Source organism: Mustela nivalis (genome assembly GCF_964662115.1).
Source record: "Mustela nivalis genome assembly, chromosome: 8".
Classification (NCBI taxonomy): domain Eukaryota; kingdom Metazoa; phylum Chordata; class Mammalia; order Carnivora; family Mustelidae; genus Mustela; species Mustela nivalis.
In genome coordinates this window covers 53,218,839-53,246,536 of record NC_139027.1, presented here as the reverse complement: position 1 = coordinate 53,246,536, position 27,698 = coordinate 53,218,839, and the positions used below count along the sequence as shown (strand labels likewise).

The window sequence follows — 27,698 nt, the reverse complement described above, 5'->3', positions numbered from 1 at the left end:
AGCCAACGCATGGCAATCATTTCAATTTGAGTTGCTTCCAGTTTTGCAAGGATGAATTTCTTATCACTTGATAAGAGTCAGCTGGACTCTTTCATATCGACTGCAAGAGAACAGAGCAGTTCTGTGCAGCTCAGAGCACAGTTGGGATTTCTGCTCAAGTGCAAAAGAGCTTAGATTTCTGGTAAAAAGTCCTATGACTCTAACACTGTTTTATGTCATCTTTGAGTGACCAACCATTACCGGATGACTCATCTTTGTTGCATCCAACCCGTCCCTCCTGCGATCCAGTCCCTCTGTCCCCCAGTTCATTCCTGGAGATTAGAAGTAAACACATGAAACGAGAAACTTTAAATACTTACTAATTAGGCAGTGCATGTCTTGGGAATATCGAGAGTTATCAGGAATTGTGAAGTTTCCATCACAAATTGCCACCTGACTCTCTCCAAATGGCAAAGTGAAGTAGCATAATTTATACAACAAACATCCGAGAGCCTAAAAAAATAAAGCAGATTGCTACAAGTGGTTTATTTACCATAACTGCCGATGGGTCTACTGAGAGATACTGGCCTCGTCCACATTTACAAGCAGATACAAACACTCTGTACTATTAACCTATCAGAAACTTGAATTTAGAACTCAACACCACTATTTAGCTGCTGACGTACATTATTTCGACCATCATTACCAAACTGTGTTCCAATAAGGAACAAGCATTTCAGCTGTTTTGCTCTTAAGAATTAGTAATGCATATATGAAAACCACCTAAATAAAGGGCAGGTCACCTGAATAATTTTCACAGAACTCTAAAGTCATTTCCTTTGACATCCTTCATGAGGCAGTGGCTGGTCACCTGGAGTGAAGAATAACCCTGAGGGTCAGGAGACAGTGACATGGTACAGTGGCCACTCTCGCTATGGCACTGTCTGCATTAAACTTGGGGGTTTATGGTCAAGACTGCTGGTATCTGAGGTGCGGATAGGTTAGTTGACACCTACCCAAATGTCTGCCTTCGTAGTGATGATTTTGCCACTGTACAGGTTGACCATTTCTGGTGCTCGATAGGACAGCGTTGTGTATCTACAATCAAGAGATTTGTTTTTTGTTAAATATGTCAATGCTATAATTAAAAACCAGGGGTAGCAGAAATAACTTTTTATTTTTTTCTTTTTTTGCATTTTAAGTATTTTTTTCCATTTTATTTTATTTTATTTCTTTTCAGTGTTCCAACATTCATTGTTTATGCACCACACCCAGAAATAACTTTTTAAAAACACATACATTAAATTTAAAAAGTCTAGTTCCCTGGAAGCAATCCGCAGAAGAGAGCATGAAATACCAGTGCAGATAAAATGAAAAGCTGTCCTTGGTCTACCCCCAAGGCCCTCTAGAAGCAGTCCTTCTATCTGATAGCACAGGGAGACCCAGACACTGAGGCACTTCAATAAACACTAAAAGCAACTCTTCTTGGGTCCTCCAATGATAAAATCTCCTACAAATCCTTGTTGTCTAATAGTGTATTTATACTGTATTCTCTGATTCCTTTTTAAAAACGGCAATTCCCCTTGATTTGGCTCAACTCAGACATGTCATACAGGTTGAGACACTGGAGAAGGGCAGAACGGGGAGTGAGGGGGGTGCTGGAAGAGGGATGAAGCAACAGTCTTCCTCTTATCTCTGGCTCAAGTAAAGACAATATAAGCTCAGCTTCAAAGTTGAGTGTCTGATGCTACCAAGCACATGACTCTGCTGCTCAAGTCTCCAAAGCCCAGAAGGCACCATGGTTCAGCTGTCCACCAGCACCATGGACCAAAGTCTTCCTGCCCCAGCTTGGCTGCTGGGGATGAAGCAGGAAAGGAGACTGAAGATCAGGACAGAGGTGTGCAGACGAGACTGCTGGTTTATTATTGGTATTAGTGAATGTTGTTGCCTGTGAAAAACCTAACACTCTGGACATGAAGGGGAAGATGGTTCAGGTTCCTACTGGAGCCAGAAACCTAAAGATGCTTTTTCTCATCCAAGTCAGTGATTCAGTATCTGTAGAGACTTCATAGCCCTACTTACCATTAACTCCACTAGACTGGTGGGCTCCTTATGAGCAAGAAGGAGTACACAGCAGTGCAGGCTTCATTGGAAAGTACATCCAACTGACTGATAATGTCCAAGCTGTTGTGATTCCACTTGAAAACATCACAGTCCTTCTACAGTTTGTGAACCATGCAGCTTTTTAAGGACTATGTAACGTAAGTCAAAATATGTCTATACAGTGATCACTGGGCCACTGATAAAGTACTGTATGATTCCTTCATTTTACTCTACTGATAAATGCTTATGGATCCCTTCCACATTCTCCACTTATAATCAGACACCCCAACTTCCAACATGATGACCTGAGACAAGGGGCACCAAAACCAGCACCATGGTCTTCCCACCCTGACCTTTTCATTCATAAGCTCAAAGTACGGGTGCAGATCTGGTCATGAACAAAACTCCAAGAAAGGAGGAAAAGCTTACTTCTTAATTTCGTCTTCTACTGCATTGACTCCCTCAGTTTGTGGATTCTGGAATTTGTTGGTGGCACTTCCAAAGTCACACAGGACGTAGTGGCCTCGGTCGTGCAAGAGGATATTTTCAACCTGAAAAACATTTCCCCACCACCCATTCCAAAGTATTATTTAGTGATGCATATGAAAATCTGGTTCAGAGTCATATAAATATTTTACCGCTGATAATCCTATTAATATGCACAGGAAAGTTATTCCCCTCTAAGTATCTTGAGAGGGGTCATCCCAAGTGAACAAAAAAGCAAAGCGTAGTAACAGGGTGAAATGACAATAGAGGGGACAAGCTGAGGAATTCCACAATGCGCAAGCAAGAGTCCCATTTTCCTAGATTTCCTGCCCCATTTCTCACCTCTGCAGAAACAGTCCTAATACTTTCTTTCTTTCTTTTTTTTTTTTTTTTTAAAGATTTTATTTATTTGACAGACAGAAATCACAAGTAGGCAGAGAGGCAGGCACGGGGGGCGGGGAAGCAGGCTCCCTGCTGAGCAGAGAGCCCAATGCGGGGTTCAATCCCAGGACCCTGGGGTCATGACCTGATCCGAAGGCAGAGGCTTAACCCACTGAGCCACCCAGGCACCCCTAGTCCTAATACTTTCAAGCCTGCGTATCTTTCCTCATGTTCTTCTTTCAGGCTAGAATGTTCTCTGTGATCCCACCTTCTTACCCAACTATCAATATCCCATTCATCTTTCCAAATCCAGTTCAAATGGCACCTCATGTTTGAAGCCTTCCTCAAGGACCCACTCACTGAGACAAATGTCACTCCTTCCCCCCGGTGCATCAGCACTTCATTCTTCCTAATGTCAATTATTTCACTGGGCCTTATACACACATATATCAATTTCTTTACCACACTACATTAGGATTTCTGGAATAATAAATATTTGCTATATTTTAGCTACTTCTCAAAGTGATTAAAGGCCTGTGGGCAAATGTGCAGTTTTCCTATTAAAGTATTATCTTTTTATAGATGAATTATTTGGACAGTGGGTTAGCAGTTCCAAGTAGAAGGGACCTTACAAATATCAGAATCTCCAGAAATCTCTGGTATCAAAGGACTATGCCAATGAAAGAATAACTTCAAGATGGTGGGCGCATCTGTACTCAAGATGTACTGAGTAACTAACTGTTGGTATAGGTGAACTGAGCTGACTAGTGTGTTGGAGGACAGACCTGGCTCATGTGGGCAGTAAAATGGCAGCCAAAACATCTTGTTGGGCCAGCAAGTCTGTAGTCTCCATTGTCTTTTGTTATCAGCCTTCCAAGAACTGATTACCTTTAGAAAACAAAGGCAAGAGTAGACTACAAGCTCCTTCAAGACAAGCACCATCTCTCTCTCTCTCTTTTTTTTTTTTTTAAAGATTTTATTTATTTATTTGACAGGCAGAGATCACAAGTAGGCAGAGAGGCAGGCAGAGAGAGGAGGAAGCAGGCTCCCTGCCGAGCAGAAAGCCTGATGTGGGGCTCGATCCCAGGACCCTGAGATCATGACCTGAGCCAAAGGCAGAGGCTTTAACCCACTGAGCCACCCAGATGCCCCAAGATAAGAACCATCTCTTAATCCTGTTTGTAGTCTTCTCTACCAGGGCCTAACATAGTGCTTGCTATAGAAAATGCTGATTGAATGGAAACACACTTAACACCGTGTTTGTGTGTGTGTCCGTCTGTCAGAAGCGAGACAGAAAGCCATCAAATGCCCGGGCCATACCAATACTACTCTTCCTTTTTTTTTTTTTTTTTTTTAAAAAAAAAAAAAAAGGTCAATTGTGAAAGTCTCTTGTTCCCATACTTGTTTCTATACTTGCTTTAGTTCTTCTGAAAATTACATTATATATTACAAAAATGTTCACTGTACATTCTGTACCAGCTAAATCTACTACCTAAAGCCTTTGCTGCAAACTGATTCTTTTGTTTATTGTTTTTTACTCCTATTGAGTCTCCCGCATGTGTTGTTATCAGGGGTTTTGTTATTGTTACTGTTAACTCACTTTCCTTGGAATTCATCTGTGGGAAGCCTTGGATGTCTAGGTTTAAAATCTCTTTTTCTTCCTGAGAGGATGCTCTTTTGTACCTGGGGTACCATTAACCTATAATCACTTGAATCTAGAATCTTGACCTTGGGATTTTTAGCCACATAAGCAGGGTGAACTATGGCCACCAGCTCTGGTGGATATGTTCTTGGTCCCCAGAGACAAGGCTGAGGCAAGGAAGTATTTCTATCACCTATAGCTTTTTATAAAGCTCATCAGTTTAACTTATTTACACAAAGTGACACAGTCATGTTATCCTGAATATATATTCACTTTAGGAATCTAAAATAATTCCAACAACGCAATACTAACACTTGCAATCTAATTCCGAGGTTATAGATCGGCTACCCTAACTATTTACTATTATGAGTAATACTGTGCTCAGCACCTCACATGAGATTATCCTCATAATAATATAATAATATCCTTGTTGTACAGATGCAGAGGGTGAGGCTCCCAGTGATGAAGCTGGGAAGTAAACTTAGGCAATTTAATTCTAGAGAAAGGTAATTAATTACTTTCCTGTAGGGGCAGGAAGCAAGTTAGAAGCAGAGCGTTACTCAGGGTCCTCAGCCATAATACCCTCCAACCGTGGTGGGTGGTGAGTATGCCCAGTGTACTGGAGACATGCTTAAGGACAGGGTTGCCTTAGTCCCTTACGTTCAGAAATGCCCCATAAAAGGAATCGAGTCAATGAGGAACCAGGTGACTAATTACTAGCCAGGCTGCTTGCTCAGTGTCTCTTTAAGCATTCCCTGCATTGCCTGCTTTGTTCTTTTATTCAACAGCTCCATTTGTCAAATCGTAGCCATTCTATGAGGCCTTGCTCGAGTTCTAACTCCTCAGTACAATCTTCCACGGCCTGGCTATAAAATCTATAGAACTTACTGTCCACGAGGGGTTGCTGAAGGAAGATGTTCAGACCAAGTTAAGCCACGCCCATTCCTTGCTTATCCCCTAGTCCATGGGTGCTGCATTTGAGCTCCATTGGAGAGCCGAGCCCTTGTGACAGACAATATGACTGATAAGCCTAAAATATTTACTATCCGGTCCTTGGCAGGAAAGTTTGTCAACCCCTGTCTATAATCATACTATGCCCATGTGTGTACTACAATACCCAGGTAGGATTTCACATGCCACGTACCCTTCGATCCCTTATTCAGTATCCGTTAGTAGCAATCTTCCTTCCCTGCCTTCCCCACATCACGCAAAACACGCATCTCCTACTGTACATGCACTGCCCCTTCAAAATTACTGTCTATACTGCCAACGCTACAATGTATAATCAGGGGACCAAGAAGTTAACTCACTTCAAAACACAAACAAGGTAGTTCCAGAGACCAAAGTCACTGGGTTAGAGAGAGGAGGAAAACCAAGTAAAGACAGAATGATGATGCGGCACACTGGAGTTTTTGTTCTGTTTTTATTTCCCTCAACCACCACCTTTAAAAACTAGGTTTGTGTTTCTGGTTAGAACTCTGATTCTGAGTGGCAGAACTCAGCATTACACTCTATCAACCTGGTCCCCACCTCAGCTTGCCTCCTTCTCATAAAGATAACATCATACAAACCTATGTTCGCAGAAAAAACAGTTAAAAATGAAGGGTGTATACAAAAGTGGACACAAAGCCAAAACTATCAACGTAGGGGAAAGCCTTATCAATATCGGAGAAATGCTAAGGCAGGGGTACCTGGGTGGCTCAGTCTGTTAAGTGTCTGCCTTCAGCTCAGGTCATGATGCCAGAGTCCTGGGATTGAGCCCCGCATTGGGCTCCCTGCTCTGTGAGGTGTCTGCTTCTCCCCCTCCCTCTGACCCTCACCCTGCTCTTGTGCTCTCTCTCGCTCTCTCTCTCTCCCAATAAATAAATACAATTTTTTTGAAAAAAGAAAGAAATGCTAATGCAGGTAAGAATGGTAAAGGTCCGCTCTGGCCACTTTGCCAGCTTGCTGGGAGGGTCATGAGGTGGCAAAGGTGAACTCACTTGGCAGCGGCCACCACACCAGCTTCCGCACCCTCTGCACGTTCTCAGTCTGACCCTGTGACTTGGGAAACCTGCAGAAACCTCCAAGGTCAAGCTGGCCACTGCCCTTCATCACCAGCACCACCACCACCACCAACACACTGGACACAGAGCCTGGCATGTGACAACCACACTGGACTTGGAGGTCACAGGACCTCAGGGACTAATCAGATGTCTGACCTCAGACAAACCTTTAAGCCTTGCCGGACTTGTTTCTCATCGGCAAAGTCAAGCTAATAATATTTCTATCGCTGCTGTTATGAAGCAAGTAAGAGAATGTGCATGAAAGCAAACTGTAAATCTCCTAAGAAGTTATGACCACTCATTTAATAGAGAAATACACACATTCGAACTCCTACTATATGCCAAGGAGGTTCTGGGGGTAAGGCTGTGAACAAATCAAGGTTCACCTGCTCATGGAGCTTAGAGTCCAGCGGAAGAGAATAAGAAAGTAGGTATAATTGCCAGGTGGTGATAAATGTTATGGGAAAAACCCCCACAGGTTAAACACATGTGAAGTGAAGAGGGATGCTACTGCAAACAGCACATTTGGAAAGGTCACTGTGATGAAGTGAGCAGAGGCACCTGAATGGAGGGAGAAGGTGGCTCCCGGAGGACAGCCCGCAGGATGGCACTGAGATGGCAGCAGCTTGAGGCACCTAAGGCACACAGACAGGCCACCATGGCTGGGACATCACTGTGCTAGGCACTGGAGTAACAAAGAACATCAAAGACAAGGGGGCTGGAAGGTCTCCTGATGAGTGCCCTTAAGAATGGGGAGATAAAGCCGGGCCTTGGGTTAGTGAAGTACTCCAGTAGCTGAAAGTCGTAAGAGAAGCAAAGGCACAGAGACAAGAATGACGACAGTAACAACACAACTAACAACACTCCCTATGAGCCACGTGATGCGCCCTGCACTTTCACCTACACAATTTCATGAGACTCTTACATAGCCTTATTGTCCCCAGTTAACAGATGAGAAAACCGAGTCCAGTTACCTAACATGCCTTGCGTCACAAGGCTGGTAGGGCAGGACGTGGGCTCGGGCTGCCTGACCGCTGAGGCTCACCCTCCCCACTGCACTGATGGGCATTATGCAGGTACGGAATGTGGGCAGCTCAGATGGGCAATCTTGGAGGGAGCAGGAGAGACCACCAGAGCAGCTGACAAATGGCAGACTAGGGAAGGCCCCTTCGGGAGCCACTCAGCAGCAGATGAAAAGAGGTGTTTGAGAAAGGTTAGCCAGTGACAGGGGAGAAGGGGGAAAGTGAGAGCAGGTGCCATCGTCCAGGGGGAAGTGACTAAGGCCAGGGCTAGAGTAGGGCCCAGAGGGATTCAGTGAGACCTGGAAGGTAGAAAACCAACTGGCCCTTCATAGGTCATCTTCTGGAAGCTCCAGAGAATTTGCAGAGTGACTTTGTTTTGGGCCAAGTCCCTTGAGATGTTCACCTGACACTGGTTACAATCCTAAGGTCTTCTAGCTCTTTGCAAGTTTAATAGTACTGACCTTACTTCCCAACCTATTGGCTTAATAGGGTTATTGAAGTCGTCACTCCCAAACTCTGCTCACAGCTTTAGCTAAAAGGTCTGGAAGGCCCCTCCTACTGACCCTTCATTTTGACATTATTCCAAGCAGATAAGGCATTGAGGCATTTCGGTCACAGAATTTATTACCACTAGAAATTCTGGAGAATTTGATAAATGTAGGGTTTCAAACTTATGATTCTAAAAATGGGATAAGAATCTTCATCCTACTGTACTTCGTGAAATCAAAATCTCTTTTCTGACAAAAAAGGAGACATTCATGATTTTTTCAGTCTGAATGCACTTATTAACTCTTAGCCCTTTCTTCCCCTTTCTTAAGTGCCTAGACAAACAGCACAGTATAACAGAGCAAAACCAACCAAATAAAAACCAAGATGGGAGTAAAAGACCCGTGGCCTTTGCTCTGGTTTGATCACAGAATTAGCTATGCAGGTGACAGCGTTTCTGGGCAGAGGCTTCCTCTCTGGTAACAGGAGAAGGCTTGCTTAGGTAACCTTCCCAGCTCTATGAACCCATGATCTGCAGTGATCTCTTTATTTCCTCAGAGAGGGAAAAATTAAAACAAAACAAAACAGGGAAGTGATGAAAATGTTAAAATAATGTATTTGAGGAAAGACCTCCAATGAAGAACAGAGCTTCTATCATGCTATTTTTAGCATGTGAGCTGCTTAAGGACGGGGACCACTTTCAACTTACTTCCTACACAGACATTGAAGGAGAGACTGCACGTGTGGTGGGCAGGGTAAGAGGGGGCTTGCCTCAATTCTGGATGGGAACAATGAATCCCCACGCAGGGCAACCCAACAAGCGGATCGATAACTGGCCTGGCCTGTGCTCTTTTTCATGTCCTACCGACTTGTATTCAAGTTGAGGCCACCTCACCAGACGTAAGTCCTGCTCAGAGAGGCACCTTAAGACCAGTAACTGGCACTCTCTCTCTGGCCAACAGGGGAGACCTGGAAGGTAGCTCTGGCCGTTCCTCTGAAAGTTAACTGCGGTTACTACATGACCCAACAATTACACCCCTAGATGCACACACAAGAGAACTGAAAACATACACCCACTTAAAACTCGCAACAGATGTTCATACACCTGAAGTAGAAACAATTCAAATGTCCATCCACTGAGGACTAGATGAACAAGACATGGTCTCGTCACACTATGACGATCATGCCATGAAAACGAACGAGGTACCGTTACATATTGCAACACAGATGAACTCTGACACCATGGTTAGGTGAAAGAAGTCAGATCCAAGAGGCCACTTACTGTATGAGCCATTTATGTGACATGCGCAGACCGGGCAACAGAAAGCAAATTAGCGGTTGCCCAGGGATGGGGGTGAGAGGTGGGAATAAAGAGTGATTGCTGATGGATGCAGGGTTTCCTTTGGGGAGACAAAATGTTTTAGAATTATATGATGGTGATGGTTGTACAGCTCTGTAAACAGAGTAAAAGCCACTAAATTGTATACTTTAAAAGGGTGAATTTTATGGTTATGAATTATATCTGAATTTTTTAAAAAACAAAAAAACAAAAAACAAAACTAAAAACCTTGACACAGAAATGCTAGTAGGCTGCTATGATCCTCAGACTTGAGAATATACAAAAGCCACGTGGGGTGATTGTTAAGCTCTGCATTCCCGGGCTTCCCTGACACCGCCACACAAGTCATGGCCCAACGGGTTCCATGTGAAATCCGGTAGCCTGCATTTAACAAGCACACCAGGGGATGCTGATCCTAGTTATGAGCCATGAAGCAGGTTTCTCAAAACACAGTTATAATGAAAAGAAACTGTAATTTAGAATCAGAAGAACAGGATTCACTTTCGGAACCTGCTCCTTTCTAGTTATATGACCTCAGTCAAGTCACGTAACTGATCTACTCCTGAGTTGCCCTAACTGTAAATGTAAGGAAGAACGTCTTCCTCCAACAGCGTGCGTGCGTGTGTGTGTGTGTGTGTGTGTGTGTGTGTGTGTGTGAGAAGTGTCTGGTAGTATACACAGCACACAGTTGGTGTGCCATACACACTGGTGAATCCCTGTCAGTGCCAAGTCCATTCGACAAACATTGTCAAGTGACTATATAATCAGAAAAGCCCAGTACAAGGAGGTAGTAATTAGCAGAACAAATTTTTAAAATAATCACTTACTGGATTTTGCAAAATATGAAACAGATGTTAAAAACCAAGCATCAGGATGCCTGGGTGGCTCAGTTGGTTAAGCAGCTGCCTTCAGCTCAGGTCATGATCCCAGCGTCCTGGGATCGAGTCCTGCTACTCCCTCTGCCTCTACCTGCCACTCCGTCTGCCTGTGCTCACTCTCTCTCTCTCTGATAAATAAATAAATAAATAATCTTTATAACAAAAACAAAAAACCAAGCATCACTGTTTGCACACTATTGAAATTAGTCTATCATTTTCCATGCCCCTGACCGTAAATTTGGGACTCCATCAGGAAAAACAAAAACATGTATTTAGTCAGTTGATGACTATAAAGGATCTCTAAAGGCTACCTGGGTAATAAAAGTCATACCTGTACTCTACTTTCTTTTTTTTCCTTTGTGTCTTCTCTTACCAAGCAAAATGGAAGAAATAGGAGGTTACCACGCATGTTCTGTCACATCCCCCAAGGGTCTCTCTGTTCCCCGGGCCTATGGGAAATAGCCTGTGGGAAGGACTTAAGCAAACAGTGGGTTACCTTCAGGTCACGGTGGATGATAGGAGTCTTGCACTGATGCAGGCGGGCAACGGCTTCGCAGGTGTCACAAAATATCTGGAGCACTTCATTCTCTGTAAAACCTGTTTGTAGGCGCTGGTTCATCAGGTTGACCACCTGGCCTCCTGCGAGGGGGCACAGAGCAAGCAGGAGGTTAGCAACATTCTGACTCACCACTCATCCAAGACAATGAAAAGGCTGTCCACAGAAGAACGACCTGGACAAAGGTCACTGGCTGAGCCATGACTGCAACCCAAGTGTCTTGATTCCCAGACCCAGATTCATCTTCTTACAATCCAGGGCCTCCTCTGATGCAGCAAAACCCATTTATTTTATAAAGTACTCCAGATGTGAGCTACCTTCGTGACATCTTGAAGATCAGTAGAACGATGGTCTGGTCCTGCTCTAGCCACTTGATAACGCTGTCCCTGTTTGTATGGGATGAGGCCACAGGTTCAACCTGCTGTATTCTTTAATAAGAATCAGACTACATAAGAGACCCCAGAAGCAGGAAGACAGCTTTCTGGTCTGCAGTTTAGGAATGGCTTGGTCTCTCTAGTCTCACTCACAACTTGCTGCCGAAAATGCAGATATACTCCACCAATATTTTATCTCCAGGACCAGAAGACTGATGACCTCACTTACAAAATTATTCAGATCCCTAGATGCTCCCACTGCCTTGTCTCGAAACATTTTACCATCCAAAAAGGAATGGACAAGAGGAAACAAACTGCCAAGTTCAAATTTGGTAGTATCTTATAAAATTGGCTTAGGGTTATTAGAGAATTGGTGGAAATTATCAGTTAACATTACATTTTGGGGATTAACCACATATTTGATTTATGGACAGCATCTTTAAAGGCAAGGAAAATTCAGTGGAAGTACGGATGATTATAAAACAGGGCACCAAACAGTGAGGCAGTGACCCAAGCTTGTAAGTGGCAGTTGCTCAGGCCAAAAGAGCCAGACCTCCAAACTGGTTGTATGAAAGGCGGTCAACTCTGAATCAAGTCATGCTACAGTCTGTATGTCCCAAGATAAAGGCTGCTTGAAACTCCAAGCTTTCAACTACTTAACTCCACTGTTCACAGCGGCGTCATTTGAGTATAGCCTTACTGGCAATTACAGCTTGCAAGCAAGGAGAGGAAAGGTCATTTCCATTAGATGAAAAGAATTATTTTCCCCCATAACACAAGGACGGAGGTGTGGGTGGGGAAGAGAACACATGAGGGAGGGAGTGGGAAGGCTGAATCCTTTCTTCGGTCCATCTGGAGTTGGGACTTTATTCTGTGCCTTCATTGCTTGTTTTAAAGCATCACAGATAACACATTCCTCCTCACCCTCATACATTCTCATTCACATACAAGCACCAAACCTGCCTAAAGCTAACAACAGAGGAGTTTTGTATTATCATCCACTTCAAATCGTTTGCCATAAAATAACCAAGAGGTGACAGCAGGCTCTGTATCTTTCAGTCTCACAGTCTGCACATCTTTAAAACCACAACAACAGACATTAGGGCACAGAGCACATTCACTGAAATGAGCCCCGTGCCCTTGACAATCAAAGTGCCAGACAATGGGAGCTCAAGGTCTGGGTTATACACTTACCCCTACAGAAGTCCATCAGAATGAGCACTTCCCACACATCCCCGCTGCTCACGTTGTTGATACTGGAGTCAATGTAACCGACAATGTTCTTGTGCCCTGACAGGTCTCTCTAGAAAGAAGAGTTGAGAAATATAGTATTAGATACAGACACCAGTAGGGACAGAAGGACCGTGTCGGTTCCCTTAGCACAGATAATTTAAATACAGATAACCTTAACCGCAAAGGTAAGACTGCAGAGAGGGTCAAGAGCAGGTTTCCAGTGGTCTCTGAGATTCATAGCCAGCTCTTCAGTCAACAGTTCTATAGCCCTACTAAAGTGCAAAACGCTCCTGAACGAGATTCTGGAAGCATATGCACACAGGGTGCCTACGTGCTTGTTCTCTCAGTGCTCCCTGTAAGCCGGGAGCAAAGACGCCCATCTCCAAAAGTTCTGCAGAGATTACGAGTCAGACAGTATGAATTATTTAAACATGTGAATTTTTAATTCAGAAAAAAGAAACTGGTGGGGTTTTTTCCCCTGGCTGTAGGTACACAAGTGGATGCAACATGACTTTTAAATTGTTTGTACTGTTTTTCTCCCTTTAGGAAATGTATGAAAAGAATAACCGCTTTACAACGTTTTGAATGGTCGATGGTGGCATCCCAACCTAAACATTTTGCTCATAATTAAGCCTTTCAAGTCAACCAGATGGAATATAAGATGGGTCCTGTTTCTAGCTCTCTGGTTGGAACTGCATATGCTCTCTCGGGGCTGCTTACGGAATTCACTGAGCCAGCAAATGTTGATGGAGCAGCTCCTGTGTGTCAGGACCCATTCAGGCACCAGAGGCTGCCTCACACCTTGCTATCCTTATTTCAGCATCCCTAGAGGCAAATCTTTGTAACGATGATGTTTAAAATCCAATGTCATTAAGAAGTAAGTCGGGGAAAGAAAAAGTGAGCAAGCTGGGTAGAAGGATTTTGTACAAATTAAAGATTTTTAAAAAACGAGTTTTAATAAATTGTTTGAATTAAAAAAGGGGGAGGGTAGTGGAAATGTAAGTGGTTGAGTCACCGGACAAACATGACGGTTCAGGCCATAAAAACAGTAACTACCACTGCACAAACTGGAGATCTGGCTGCTCAGAGTGACATATAAAGTCTCTTTTAATCTAAAATTATATACCAAAACAAGAAGTCTCATGGTATCAAATGAATATACCTGAACCCTGAGCATCAAAGTTAAAAGTCATTAGAACTTTCCTGAGTGAGGGAGTGAGAACGACTGCTGCTTCAGAAAGGTAGACAAAAATAGAAATGGGACGGCTGGCACTGACAGTGGGGAGTCACTGGAGCCCCATACAAGAACAGTTTCAGAGAAGGGATGGGATGGGGGGAGGGAGAAATAGACTTGCGAAGAGTTGAGCACGTTAAGAGCTGGCGAGTATAGAGGAGTCTTCTGCAACATTTTGTGCTCCAGAGAGGAACAGCATTGCCAGAAGGAATCCTCGGGATGAGAGAGAACTGAGCATGGGAGAGTGTAAGGAGCCAGGAGCAGAAACCTTCAGCACAGAGGAGAGGACAAAGGGTAACTGATGGAACCTAGTCCTGCAGGAAGAGGGGGTGGGGACTGAGGGCACCATTAAAGGGACTGGTCTTAGAAAGAGGAGCAGGAAGGAAACTTAATTAGATATGCATATTCGTTTACAGCTGGAGAAGGGGAACTTCAGTGAGTTCAGTTCTATTGTTCTGTTTTTGATAGAGAGCAAGACCACGTTTGCAGTATAAGGGAATGAGAAAGCAGCTTGATGAGAGAAATAAAAGGCTTAGAGCAACCACTTTGGATGACAGACAAAGGAGATGATGAGGCAGAAAAAGCCGTCTCTCTCTCGAGTTCTGCACAACAGAACGTGATTTCAGGGTTCATGTCGTAGAGCCCCATTCTTCCTCCTGCATTTTACTCTCATCATCAACTCTTCAAAAACTTGATTTCATTTACACAGTCAAGGAAAGAGGAAGAACTGGAGAGGAGTTCTGAAGCCAAAATAGAGCAGAAGATCATGTTCTCCAAATGTTCACAGGAGGAATGAAAGACTAATGTTTCCACATTAGTAATTTGTCTACATTTAACTGTTTGAAAAAGAATCTGCAATGTCACCTCTGATTTGCCTCACCCCAAGAGGAATAATAAAGACTGAGGAAGGAAAAAAAAAAAAAAAAAGCATTTGGTAGAGCCAAGAGGAGGTCAAGAGCTATTAGAAGACCCAAACTGGATAATGAACATCTGCAGATGGCATCCTAGAACAGTTGCCAAGCCGTTTGCTGATCAGTTCAAGTCCAAATTCCCGTTCATTTTGTCTTCTGCAGAGTTCCTGAGAGACAACCAAGCAGAAAAGATCTCCTCTTCGGAGGGAGCCCATGGCACTCACTTTTAACGACCTGATAACACAGCAATATCTCAGATTTTAGAGTAACATCTCACTAGTCTGCAACTGATAGAGAAGATCGATTTGAATGGCTGTGAAATGCAGAAGACCAAGAGGAAAACTTACTGCAAAGGGAAACTGACTCACATGGAGGGTGCCCTGCCCCGTTCATAGCACCAATAGGCCAGAGGAGGCCCAAGTATTCCCTGGCTTTGGTTAAAAGCCCAGTTCCAGACTTGGAGAACAGAAATGGACACAGAGGTATGGGACAGCACCCACACAGTTTTGGAGCTCAATTCCTCAGGAAAAGGCAGGATATAAGGAGGATGCCTTGATGCCCTTGGCTACAACTCTTATTTGGGGTACACGGAGATAAAAATCAATATTTTTTAGTGTAAGTCAAAGCGTGATTTTAAGGGGAGTGGGAAAAGTTCAGTTAAATTATTGATCAGATCAGTTTATATTACATGATTTAAACAGTGGTAAGTCTAAGGAGTGTGTATTGTCCTTTTAAACTTTATATTTAGATCACCATTACAGAGGACTAATAAAGTACTGACATAAACACTCTATTAGAAGACCTGCTTTATTAAGTAGATATTTTAAATGATTTGTAGTGGCCTTATTAATACATTTAACTGTTTGAGATGCTAAAAAACTTTCTTCATAAATACATGCGAAAGCTGCCATTTGAAAATCATGCCTTTAGCTTTGCGCAGTGGCTACATTGACGTCAATGAGGTTTATCCGAGGCGCGATTATTGCTAATTGAAAATCATGCCTTCAACTCAGATCTTATAGTTTATCACAAATCTCAAGTTTATCTGGGGCCCTAATTAATGATGCTTGTAGCACAAAACAGTATTCTATCCTTATGCTCAAAATTCCTATAGCAGGAGGATTCAATCCCCAAGTAAGTACATCTATAAAAACCTTCATATTAAGTTCAGGAAAACAAAGAAGATAGCATTCTAAAGAGCATATCAGTAACATGCGACTCACCTCCAGACAGTAGAAATGAGTATGGTATATAACTAATTTCCCTATTTATTTGCTCAGGTCACCCTTCCTTGGAATGTCAGCATGATATCTGCAAATTCCCAGTACTGACAGATCTTGTATTTGCAAAGATTAAGTTCCCAAAAAGATAATTTACCTGCTTTGACCCTCCAATCAAATATTCAACATTTTCTGCTTTTTATGACTCAGCACTGTTCCTACTTCTGGGATCACACCATGGTTCCACAGAGCTTTTTAAGCAAATTTCAGCTTCTTTTTAACTTAAAGGTGAAGGAATCCAGTTCTAAGGCCTAAAATTTGTTTATTTCTCCTACTGGATGCTTTTTTTTTTTTAAAGTTAGGTTTTGGTTTTTTTTAAAGATTTTATTTATTTATTTGATAGAGAGAGAAATTACAAGTGGGCAGAGAGGCAGGTGGGGGGGGGGGTGGGAGGGAGCAGGCTGCCTGCTGAGCAGAGAGGCCAATGCAGGGCTCAATCCCAGGACCCTGAGATCTTGATCTGAGCTGAAGGCAGCGGCCTAATCCACAAAGCCACCCAGGCGTCCCTCTCCTACTGGATGCTTTGTAAAAGTCTACTGCCTTACTTTTCTTTGCTCCTTTTCCCCTCAATCACTCTAAATTTCCTTTAAAACTCTCTTCAAGGAGTTATTCACAGGCCCAGGAAAACATCAAGTCCAGTACAGTAATAAAAAGAAACACTTCTTTTTTTTTTTTTAAGATTTTATTTATTTATTTATTTGACAGAGATCACAGGTAGGCAGAGAGTGAGGAGGAAGCAGGCTCCCTACTAAGCAGGGAGCCTGATGCAGGGCTTGATCCCAGGACCTGGGATCATGACCTGGGCTGAAGTCAGAGGCTTTAACCCACTGAGCCATCCAGGCGCCCCAAAAAAGAAATACTTTGAGATCTAGGCTAGTCCTGTTATTCTATGAAGGCCAAGGTATTTGGGCTTCTGCTTACATAAGAAGTCCCAAATACGATTCTCGTGCCCACACTCACACTGACTCTCCCGTTCCTGAGTCTTACTCACTAGTTAATCCTAGTTAGTGAGTAAGTGAATACTTAGTGAGTTAGTGACTAGATCTTTAAAGTCATCTAAAATCTGATTTAGAACAGTGCTGCTCAAACTTTAACAGGCATATGAATCACCAGGAGATCTTGTTTAAAAGCAGATTCCAAACCAGTAGCTCTAGGAAAGGGCCCCAAATCCTGCTCCTCAGTGGCACTTAAAGTAGCAAAGATCTAAAACAGTGCCACTCAAAATGTGGCCCACAGATGTGTGCTGCTTAGTAAATTGTTACCAGTGCAGAAGGAGAGAAGAAGCTTGCTCCAGGACATCAATCAATTTAGTAACAAAGCAAACTTATTTCTTTTCCTAGTGATATCTTACCTATAAGGAATACAGTTCCTTGATTTACATTCTGGCACAACATGCTCTGAATAGCACCCATATGCTTACAGCCAACTGATTTTTGAAAATGGTGCCCCAAAAAAATACAATGAGGGAAAAGTAAGTCTTTTAAAAAAATGATGCTGGGACTGTAAGGGCCTAGTTAGCCAGAGTGATTCCATCTGGCTGAACAGTGATTTTGTTGTTTATTCAGTAAAACTTAAACTAACCTTGCCCCGCCCCCCCCAGGGAACTTACTTAAAAACAAGTCCTGGAAACCAGTCCCAGGTAACAAAGCCCAAATACAAGGGTAGGTCAGGCCAGTTGGAGTTTTCCAATCAGTGGGGGCGCATACTGTCTCCCTAGCTACCAAGGAGTATGGGCCCTGCCCTTTGGGCACCTTTTGGGCGCCAATTCTGACCAAGGTGACAGGCTAGTTCAAATATCTACTATAAGGTAAACTGTAATTCAATTGGTCACTTATGTGTGACCTAGCATGACTGTGCAGCTTTCTCTGTGTGTTACAGTCTCATTGGCCACCTGTGCATGGCCAGGCCCAACCACATGGCCTTTGCCCTTAAAAGCTAGTCTGTAAGGCAGAGAGGAGTGGCCTCTTTGCAAGAGATGGCCCTGAAAGGTCGGTTTGATTCTCGACGCTAGGCGCAAAATAAAGCTTTGTTTGACCTTTGCTTTGTAACAGTCTCGTTCCTTTAATCATGGACCCATTATTGGGGGACCTTTCAGGACAACTAGATTATCTACATGCAAAAGAATAAATTAGATCCCTACCTCATACCATTCACAAAAGTTAATTCAAACTGGATCAAAGATCTAAAAACTCCCCAAAGAAAATATGCACACAAATCTTCACAGTGTTTGATTAGGTAATAGTTCTTAGATCTTAGATATACCACCTGAAGCATAAGCAATCGAAGGGAAAAAAACAGATAAACTACACTTCATCAAAATTTAAAAATTTAGCACTTCAAAAGACACTAATAAGAAAATGAAAGACAATGCAAAGAATGGGGAAAAAATAATTACAAACCATACACCTGATAAAGATCCAGTATCCAAGCTATATAAAGAACCCTTAAATTCAACAATAAAAAGACAACATAATGTAAAAATTGGCAAAGAATGTGAATGGACATTTCTCCAAAGCGCATATAAAACTGGCTGATAAGCACATGAAAAGATGTCCAATGCCATTAATCACTTGGAAAATGTAAATAAAAACCACAATGAAGTATCACTCCAAACCACAAGGATGGCTATAATCAAAAAATAGAAACAATAAAAAAAGTTGCCAAGGATGTGGAGACTGGAACCTTCATACATTGCTGGAAGAATATAAAATAGTGAAGATCCTGTGGAAAACAGTTTGGCATTTTTTCCAAAAGCAGAGTCACCACTTGATGCAGCAATTTCATCCTGTGTATATACCCAAGGGAAATGAAACACCATGTTCACACAAAAACTTGTACACAAATGTCCTTCGCAGCACTATTCATAATGCCAAAAACCGGAAACAACCGAAATGCCCCTTAGGATAAACAAAATGTGATACACACACACACACACACAAACACACACACACACGGAGTATTATGCAGCCGTGAAAAGGGAAAAGGTACTCACACATGCTATCACATGGATAAAGAAGGCACCCATCCGTGCTAAGCATGGTTAAACCATAAATATTATGCTAAGTGAAAGAAGTCATAACAGTCCATATATTAGATTATTCTATTTATATGAAATGTCCTAAACATATACCAGAAAGTGGACTATGCTTGCCAAAGACTGTGGCAAGGTGAGTATGAGGAGTGACTGCTAACAGGGATGGGTCTCCTTCAGAGATGATGAAAAAAAAAAAAAGCTCTGGAATTAGATACAAGGTGATGGGTAAATGACCCTGTGAATATACTAAAAACCACTGAATTATATTTAAAAGGGTGAATTTTTATCTCAATTTACAAAGAAAAGTAGCATGACAAGCTAGGGAAAAAAATAAACACGCAAGAGGGAGAAAGAAAAGGAAAACAAGGTTCTCAGAGCAGCACTCATCCAGAGTAGTCAGGCAGCTCAAAATGTAATCTCTGCTAGAGCCTTCTGAGAAGCAGTTTTCTTACAATAATGTCACTTCTTTGGACCCTCAGCCCGACTGCAGACAGCTTGTATTGTTGATGAGTTCTTCCCTACATCCAACTGGAAACTTCCAGCTCTTGTTCCTAGACTGTCCCCTTCAGAGCAAAAAGAGCAAGTCTTCTTTTTTCACTTTCTAAACAACTGAAATATTATTATTTAGACTGTAAATTTTTTCTTCTCTAGGTTAAATATACCTATGTTCATAAACAAGTTTTTTTTAGTTGCATCACCACTTAAATGCTTCGCTTTGTCTGTATCCCTTTGACAAGAATAGCCCCAGGAAATGAATGGAATACTCCAGGTGTGGTCTGACTCGTGCACAGCAGACCAGCATCATCACCTACTATTCATTTTATTAACATAGCTAAAAATGGCATTTTTATCCTTTTGGCAGCTGCATTACACTACACATTCATATTGAGTTAATTGACCGCTAAAATACTAGTCTTTTTCCATTTTACACTGCTTTAAATCTCTGCCTTCCCAGACCTATACTTTTAAAGTTGTTAAAATAAAAATTCAAGTGTATGACCTTGCCTTGTTATTTCATCTCATTAGAATCAGTCCATTGCTCCAATTCATAAGGATCATTTTGGATCCCGATTCTATTACCCAATGTAGTGGTTATATTTTCCAACTTTATATTAGGTACATAATTGATAAGTGTGTCTTCTCTTTAACCAAGTTATTTGCTGAATGTAAAATAACATAAAACTAATGGTAAGCTGCGGGGCTGTTTTCAAAAAAAAGCTTTCTCCAAATTAATATCAAACCACTGGTCAGGAACCGTTATACACAGTAGCTATTACTCCTGGAATCCAGCCTAGACTCTCCAACTTGCTCACAGACCTCTGGTGAGTGTCCTTACCCAAATGACACAATTTTTAAGAGACTGGACTTAGTGCACTCCCCTGAGCTTCCCAACCAGAAACCCTCCCAAAAAGGCCATGATGTTGATATCACATGGTCTGCTCTTATGCAACCTGAAGGTTCTTTGGATCCCTGCTTCAAATAAGTAATACACTAACATTCAAAAAGAAAAAGGAAAAAAAAGGAAATTATTTTCTACTCCAGTACTCATCCTCTATAAGGAACCCTCCCTGTTTCTTTCCCGTTCTCCCATTCACCCTCCCTCCCTATCTCTCACATCCTTTCAGCGTTTTGTTCAGGCAAATCCAAACAGTATATATTATGCATTATGTACAAACAAACATATCTTTTCTTACACAAAAAAACAGCTTCAAAGCGTCTTTTAAAATAATCTGTTCCAGATTCTTGTCCCCCATCAATCCTGATGTCCCTACTGTGCACAATCTACCCTCCTTCTCATTTAGGAATATGGAAACATTTTCTTGCCTCAAATCTTCTGAGATCTCTTCTGCTGAAAGCAAGGCTTCAAATGTCACTGGTGGCAGCTCACTGTCCTCACTATCAAGCTCACCGCAGATGGAATCCATCTGGGCCAGGAGATGTGAACACAGAACAGTACTTGGTACATCTTGGGCTTCAGTTCTTACCCCTTTAAGTCTGAAGCTAATTCATCTTTTCCTGCCTTTGGGTAAAGGAATCTGAACTCCAAAACCCAGCTTCCAATTGTCTGCCAGAAACCCAAATCCCTTTGGTTCCATTAGGGCACATGTCCCAAATGTTATTGAAGGCCTCCTACCAAACCCTGGTAAATGGTACAAGGCATTTGTCAAAATAAAATGTCTCTGTTGAAACCACTAACCATTCTTGAGTTTGGGTGCGTGCAACACGCACATCCTCACTCTGCTGTCAGTGCAGAGAGGATGCTGCTTCTCCAACCACTAACACACAAGCCTTAGCCCGTTATAAAGCATGTTGCCTCCTCCAATTCCTTTCACAATTCTGACACTGTTTGAGAGAGGTAGGGTTAGGGTATGGCCTCTATCTGACAGAAGTCTGAGCCTAGGAGGGCTAAAATTCTAGAGGGCTTTTGATTAAAATGGTAAGAAAAAAAATTTTTAAGTAAGTTGAATACTTCCTTTTATTGCTGCTTCCTTCTAAAGTCTTACTAAATGATGTAAAGAGTTTGTTTTTTAAAAAGCACAAACTAGGGGTGCCTGGATGTCTCAGTGGGTTAAAGCCTCTGCCTTCGGCTCAGGTCATAATCCCAGAGTCCTGGGATCGAGTCCAGCATCAGGGTCTCTGCTCGGCAGGGAGCCTGCCTCCCCTCTCTCTCTCTGCCTACTTGTGATCTTTGTCTGTCAAATAAATAAATAAAATCTTTAAGGAAAAAAAAAAGCACAAACTGAAGACGACTTCCATTTCCGGGAAAATGGAGTCAAGGTGCTTTTGCTTATTCTCCCTTCTAAGTACAACTAAATATAAATACTCTGGACACTAGAATAGATTTTAAAAAGCATAATAAGAAGAATCTGATATGTGGACAGAAAACAGCCTAGCTAGAAACGTTAGAGCCCGAGGAATGAAATGATGGTGAGCTGCCCGAGTTTTCTTTTTGTCCCATATATCCCAGACTAGAAACTGAAGCAACTGGTGAGTTAAAAACACCAATAAAAGCTTGCTTTCTCTAGCCAAAGCCAGGAAAATGCAGCCTGGAAAGAGAGAAACTCACAGACACTAACTACTCTATTCCAGCCAAAAATCACAGAAAAAAACTGCAGCCCCTCCCTGTAGACACGCCAGCAAAAGCCCGGGGGGGGGGGGCAGACTTCCACCTTCACATACACACTATATCTACGTATATAACGTAGTCTTGTATAACTAATATATGTAACATTAATTAGAATATTTAAAAGCTATACAAAGAAATGGTCAACAAATACAGGAAAAGATGCTCAACATCACTAAGCATCAGGAAAGTGCAAATCAAAATCACAAGAAAGTAACACTTCATGCCTGTTCGGATGCAATTATTCAACAAACACACACACAGACAATAACAAATGCCGGAAAGGATCCCTTGTGCGCTGTTGGTAGCAATATAAATTGGTACAGACACCAGTGGAAAACAAAAAATTAAACACAGAATTACCATATTACCCAGCAATCCCACTTCTTGGTATATATTCGAAAGAATTAAAAGCAGGATCTTGAAGAGATATTTGCGCATCCGTGTTCACTGCACATTATTCACAATAACAAAGGTGTAGAAGCAACCTAAATGTCCACTGATGGATTAATGGCTAAAGAAAATGTGGCATATATTTATAATGGAAAAGGACTCGACCTTTAAAAAGAGAGAAATCTTGTCATTTCTGCAATATGGATGAACCATGAGAATATTATGTAAGTGAAATAAGCCAGTCATAGAAGGACAAATACTGTATGATTCCACTTACATGAGGTACATAAAACAGCTACATACACTTTGCCAACAGTTAAAAACACTGTACACTTAAAAATGGTTAAGATGGTAAACTTTTAAGTTATTGGTTTTGACCACAATAGAAAAATTATTTTTAAAACATAGAGTAAAATTAAAATAAAAATTCAAGTATTGGCTTAAAAACAAAAAGAAAGCTTCAAAGTTGAAATAATAGTTGCTTAGTTGATAATCTATGCAATATATTCAAATGAGCTGAACATTTTTACCCACACAAACCCTGCACACAGATGTTTATAGCGACTTTTATTCATAGTTGCTAAAACTTGGAAGCAACCAAGACGTTCTTCAATAGACGAATGGATAAATTGTGAAACATCCATACAATGGACTATTATTCTGCTCTACAAAGAAATGAGCTATCAAGCCATGAAAAGACATGGAAGAAACTTAAATGCATATTAAGTAAAAGAAGCCAATCTGAAAAGGCTACACACAGAATGACTGCAACTATATGATATCCTAAATAAAGGCAAAACTATGGAGACAATAAAATAAAAATCAGTGGTTATCAGCGGTTGGGCAATTTGGTGGGATTAACAGGCAGAGCACAGGCAATGTCTGGGGCAGTAAAACTATTCCATACACTATAATGGTAGATACATTTTATACCTTTGTCAAAATCCGTAACACAATACCAAACTCAATGTGTAATACTAAATTAACCTAAAATAAACTATGAACTCTAGGTGATAATGATATGTCAATGTGTCAACTCTCACCTCAAGTATCTAGGAAAAAAAGAACAAAATAAACAAAATAAGCAGAAAGAAAGAAATAATAAAGAAGTATAAAAATAAAAACCAATGAAATAAAAAATGGAAAAATAAAGAAAAATCAATTAAACAAAGCAATGGGTCTTTGAAAACATCAAGCAGCAAACCTCTAGCAATACCAACAAAGAAAAAAAGAAATAAGATACAAATTATCAATATTAGGAATGAATCGGGATTTTTTTTTTTTAAAGATTTTATTTATTCATTTGACAGAGAGAGATCACAAGCAGGCAGGCAGAAAGGCAGGCAGAGAGAAGGCTCCCTGCTGAGTGGAGAGCCTGATGCAGGACTCAATCCCAGGACTCTGAGATCATGACCTGAGCCGAAGGCAGCAGCTTAACCCACTGAGCTACCCAGGTGCCCCTGAATCTGGATTTTTATCACAGACCCGGAACATATTAAGGGATAATACAAGAATATCAGTAACAGAGAACTCTACATGCATAAATTGGACTTAAATGAAACAGACCAATTCCACAAAAATACAAACTATTACAACACACCTAATATAAAGGATAAATTAAATAGCCTTATAAGTATTAAGGAAACTGATTTTATAAATTAATAACTGCCAAAAAAGAAATTCCCAGGCCCAGATGGTTTCACTGGAGAATTCCAACAAATGCTTAATTGAAGAAGAACAAACACCAATTCTACAAAATCTTTTCCAGAAAACAGAGAGGAGGGAACACTTCCCAACTCCCAACTCGTACTATAAAGCCAGAACTACCCTAATACCAAAATCAGAAAGAGCTTAATAAAACTCCCAAAACTACAGGCCATTAACCCTCACTATAGCTGTAAAAATCCAAAATATTAACAAATAGAATTCAAAAATAAAGAAAAATAATTATAGACCATGACCAAGTGGGGATTACTACAAGAATGCAAGTTTGGTTCAATATTTGAAAATCAGTCAATATAATCCACCATATTAAAGCTAAAGAAAAAGAAATATCACATGAGCATATCACTCGATGCAGAGAAAAAATATCTGACAAACTTCAACACCCATTCATGATTAAAAACTCTTAGAACAATAGGAACGGAGGGAAACTTCCTCAAATTTATTTTTTTAATTCATTTTAAAAAACCACAATTAAACTTATGGTTAATAGTGAAAGTATTCTTTCTTCCTAAGATTGGAAAGAAGGCAAGGATGTCCACCCACCATTCTTATTCAACATAGTATTGCAAATTCTAGCCAATGCAAGAAGACTAGAAAAGGAAATTAAAAGGATACAGATCAGAAAGGAAGAAATAAAACTGCCTCTCTTTGCAGGTAACACAATGGTCTATATAGAAAATCCTAAGGAATATAGAAAAAAATTATAGAACTAGGGGTGCCTGGGGGGCTCAGTTGGTTGAGTGGCTGCCTTCCATTCAGGTCATGATCCTGGAATCCCAGGACTGAATCCCACATCAGGCTCCCTGCTCAGTGGGGAGTCTGCTTCTCCCTCTAACCTTCCCCCCTGTCATGCTCTCTCTCTCTCTCATTCTTTCTCTCCCAAATAAATAAAATCTTTTTTAAAAAATTCCAAAACTAGTAAACAAATTTAGCAAGCTACAGGATAAAAGATAAACACAGAAAAATCATTTGTTTGGGGCACCTGGGTGACTTAGTCAGTTAAGCGTCCAACTCTTGATTTCAGCTTAGGTCATGCTTTCGGGGTTGTGGGATTGAGCCCCGTGTTGGGCTCTGTGCTCAGTCAAGAGTATGCTCGAGATTCTCTCTCCCTCTGCCCCTCCCCCCCCCACACACTGGCACTCTCTAAAATGAATGAATGAATGAGTAAAAATCAATTGGTTTTCTATATACTAGCAATAAACACATGGACACCAAAATCAAAAATCCAATACCATTTATAACCATTCAAAACAAAACCAAAAAGTTATGTCAAAATCTAAGAACATGTACAAAGCCTCCTTAACGCTCATGAAAAAAATCAAAGATAGAAATAAACGGAGAGATGCACCATATTCATCTATTGGAAAACTAAACAGAAAATATGTCAATTCTCCCCAAATTCATATATGACTTTAATGGAATTCCTATCAAAATATTTGCAAGACATTCTGTAGATAAGGATTATTCTAAAATTTATGTGAAAAGACAAAAAAATGAGAATAAGTAAAATAATTTTAGGGGAAAAAAAAGTAGGAGGAATCAGACTTTTTATAAAACTACAATAATCAAGGTTGTGTGGTATTTGGTAGAGATAAAGGCATATAGATTAATGGGAACAGAACAGAGGAGGGTTGGGGCACCTGGGTGGCTCAGTCATTAACCATCTGCCTTCAGCTCAGGTCATGATCCTTGAGTCCTGGGTTTGAGCCCCACATCCGACTCCCTGCTCAGCAGTAAGCCCACTTCTCCGTCTCCCACTCCTCACGCCCCAGCCTGTGTTCCCTTTCTCGCTGTGTCTCTATCAAATAAATCAATAAAATCTTTAAGAAAAAAAAAGAAAGAGGGGGCGCCTGGGTGGCTCAGTGGGTTAAGCCTCTGCCTTCAGCTCAGGTCATGGTCCCAGGTAGAGTCCGCATCGGGCTCTCTGCTCTGTGGGGAGTCTGCTTCCTCCTCTCTCTCTGCCTGCCTCTCTGCCTACTTGTGATCTCTGTCTGTCAAATAAATAAATAAAATCTTTAAAAAAAAAAAAAAAAGAAAGAAAGAGGACGTTCTAAAGATGGACCCTCACAAATATGCCTGACTAATTTCTGACAAACATATTCAATGGAAGAAAAGACAGCCTTTTCAACAAAGGTTGCTGGAACAAAGAAGCAAAAAATAAACCTCAATAAAGGTCTCACACCTTATATAACATTAACACAAAATGGACCACAGACTTAAATGTAAAACGTAAGACTATAAAAATTTTAAGAAAAAAAGACAAAATCTTCAAAATCAAGGGGCAGGCAGAGTTCTTAGAAATGACACCAGAAACATGTTCCACAAAAAGAAAAAATAGATAAACTGGATTTCATCAAAGTTAAAAACAAAACAAAAACAAACAGAAAGGTCTTAGGAATTAAAAAGCCTGATGAATAAAAAAATTCAACAGGGTGCTTGGAATGTAAAGCTGAGGAAATCTGCCGGAAAGTAGAGAGGGGGAAAAAAAAGAAAGAAAAAGAAAAGAGGAAAACACAAAATATTAGAAAATCAACTCAGGAGAACCAACATCCAAAATAACAGCAATTTCAGACAAAAGGAAGACAGAAAATCACCAAATGACACAGGCCAAAATTCCTCACAATGCAAGGATAGGAGTCTCTTGATTACATGGGGACACCATTTATTAATAAATAATAAATGTACACAGCAAGGTATATCATCAAGGTATTTCAGAACACTGTAAACAAAGGGGAAACATTAATTTCTAGGGGGGAAAAAATGTGTCACACCCAAAGAGCCGATATTAGAATGACTTCGAACTTCCTATGCACAACAATGAAAGCTAAAATACATGGTACAGCCGTGCTTTCAAATACCTGAATGAAATGATTTCTGAGCCAGAATTTTATACACAAGGTTTCATATGTGTGAGCATAAAATAAAGACACTTCCAGTCTTTTAAGATCTCAAGAATTTACCTACTATGCATAAGGAAGCTACCACAAGATAAGCTCCACCAAAATGAGGAAGTAAAGCAAAAAAAACGGAGTCAGGCAATCAAAAAAAAAATGTGAGGCAAAGGGATAACTAAGAAATTCCAAGATAAGACTGTAAATTGGGCCTAGAGAGCAACCAAACCAGATTTCACTGAGTTAGGAGACTAAGATTTCTTGATGATAAAATGGACAGAACACATAAATGTTTTTAAAAGTTTTGTTTTTTTTTTTTCTTTAAATGATTTCCACAGCCTAAGGAGAGTTTGGGGTTAAACTGCTGAAAAGTACACAGGAAAGACAGACCTAAAAATTGAAAAAGATCATTAATTCCAGTGAAAACAGAGTTATACAGAAAAGGAATAGTAATCCTAGTCCACCAGAAGACTCTGCAAGAACAGTGTTTTCATACACGTAAAAACTAATACTACTGTGACTAACATATTGCCAAAACTTCTTGCAGCAGAAAGGGAAGCGAGCATGATTGCAGGTATCTGG

The 27,698-nt window shown here is 41.0% G+C and overlaps 1 protein-coding gene across 19 annotated transcripts in view; it reads right to left on the bottom strand.

Annotated features, from left to right (window-relative positions):
• AAK1 (AP2 associated kinase 1) overlaps positions 1-27,698 on the bottom strand; it is a 172,568-nt gene that overhangs the window by 61,883 nt on the left and 82,987 nt on the right. For all 19 annotated transcript variants that reach the window (XM_082744039.1, XM_082744051.1, XM_082744052.1 and 16 more), the window contains exons 4-8: positions 12,486-12,594; positions 10,858-11,000; positions 2,512-2,633; positions 996-1,077; positions 360-492 (exon numbers count right to left, since the gene is read on the bottom strand). In XM_082744039.1, coding sequence (XP_082600165.1) covers positions 360-492; positions 996-1,077; positions 2,512-2,633; positions 10,858-11,000; positions 12,486-12,594 — 589 coding nt within the window. The remainder of the gene's footprint in view (positions 1-359; positions 493-995; positions 1,078-2,511; positions 2,634-10,857; positions 11,001-12,485; positions 12,595-27,698) is intronic.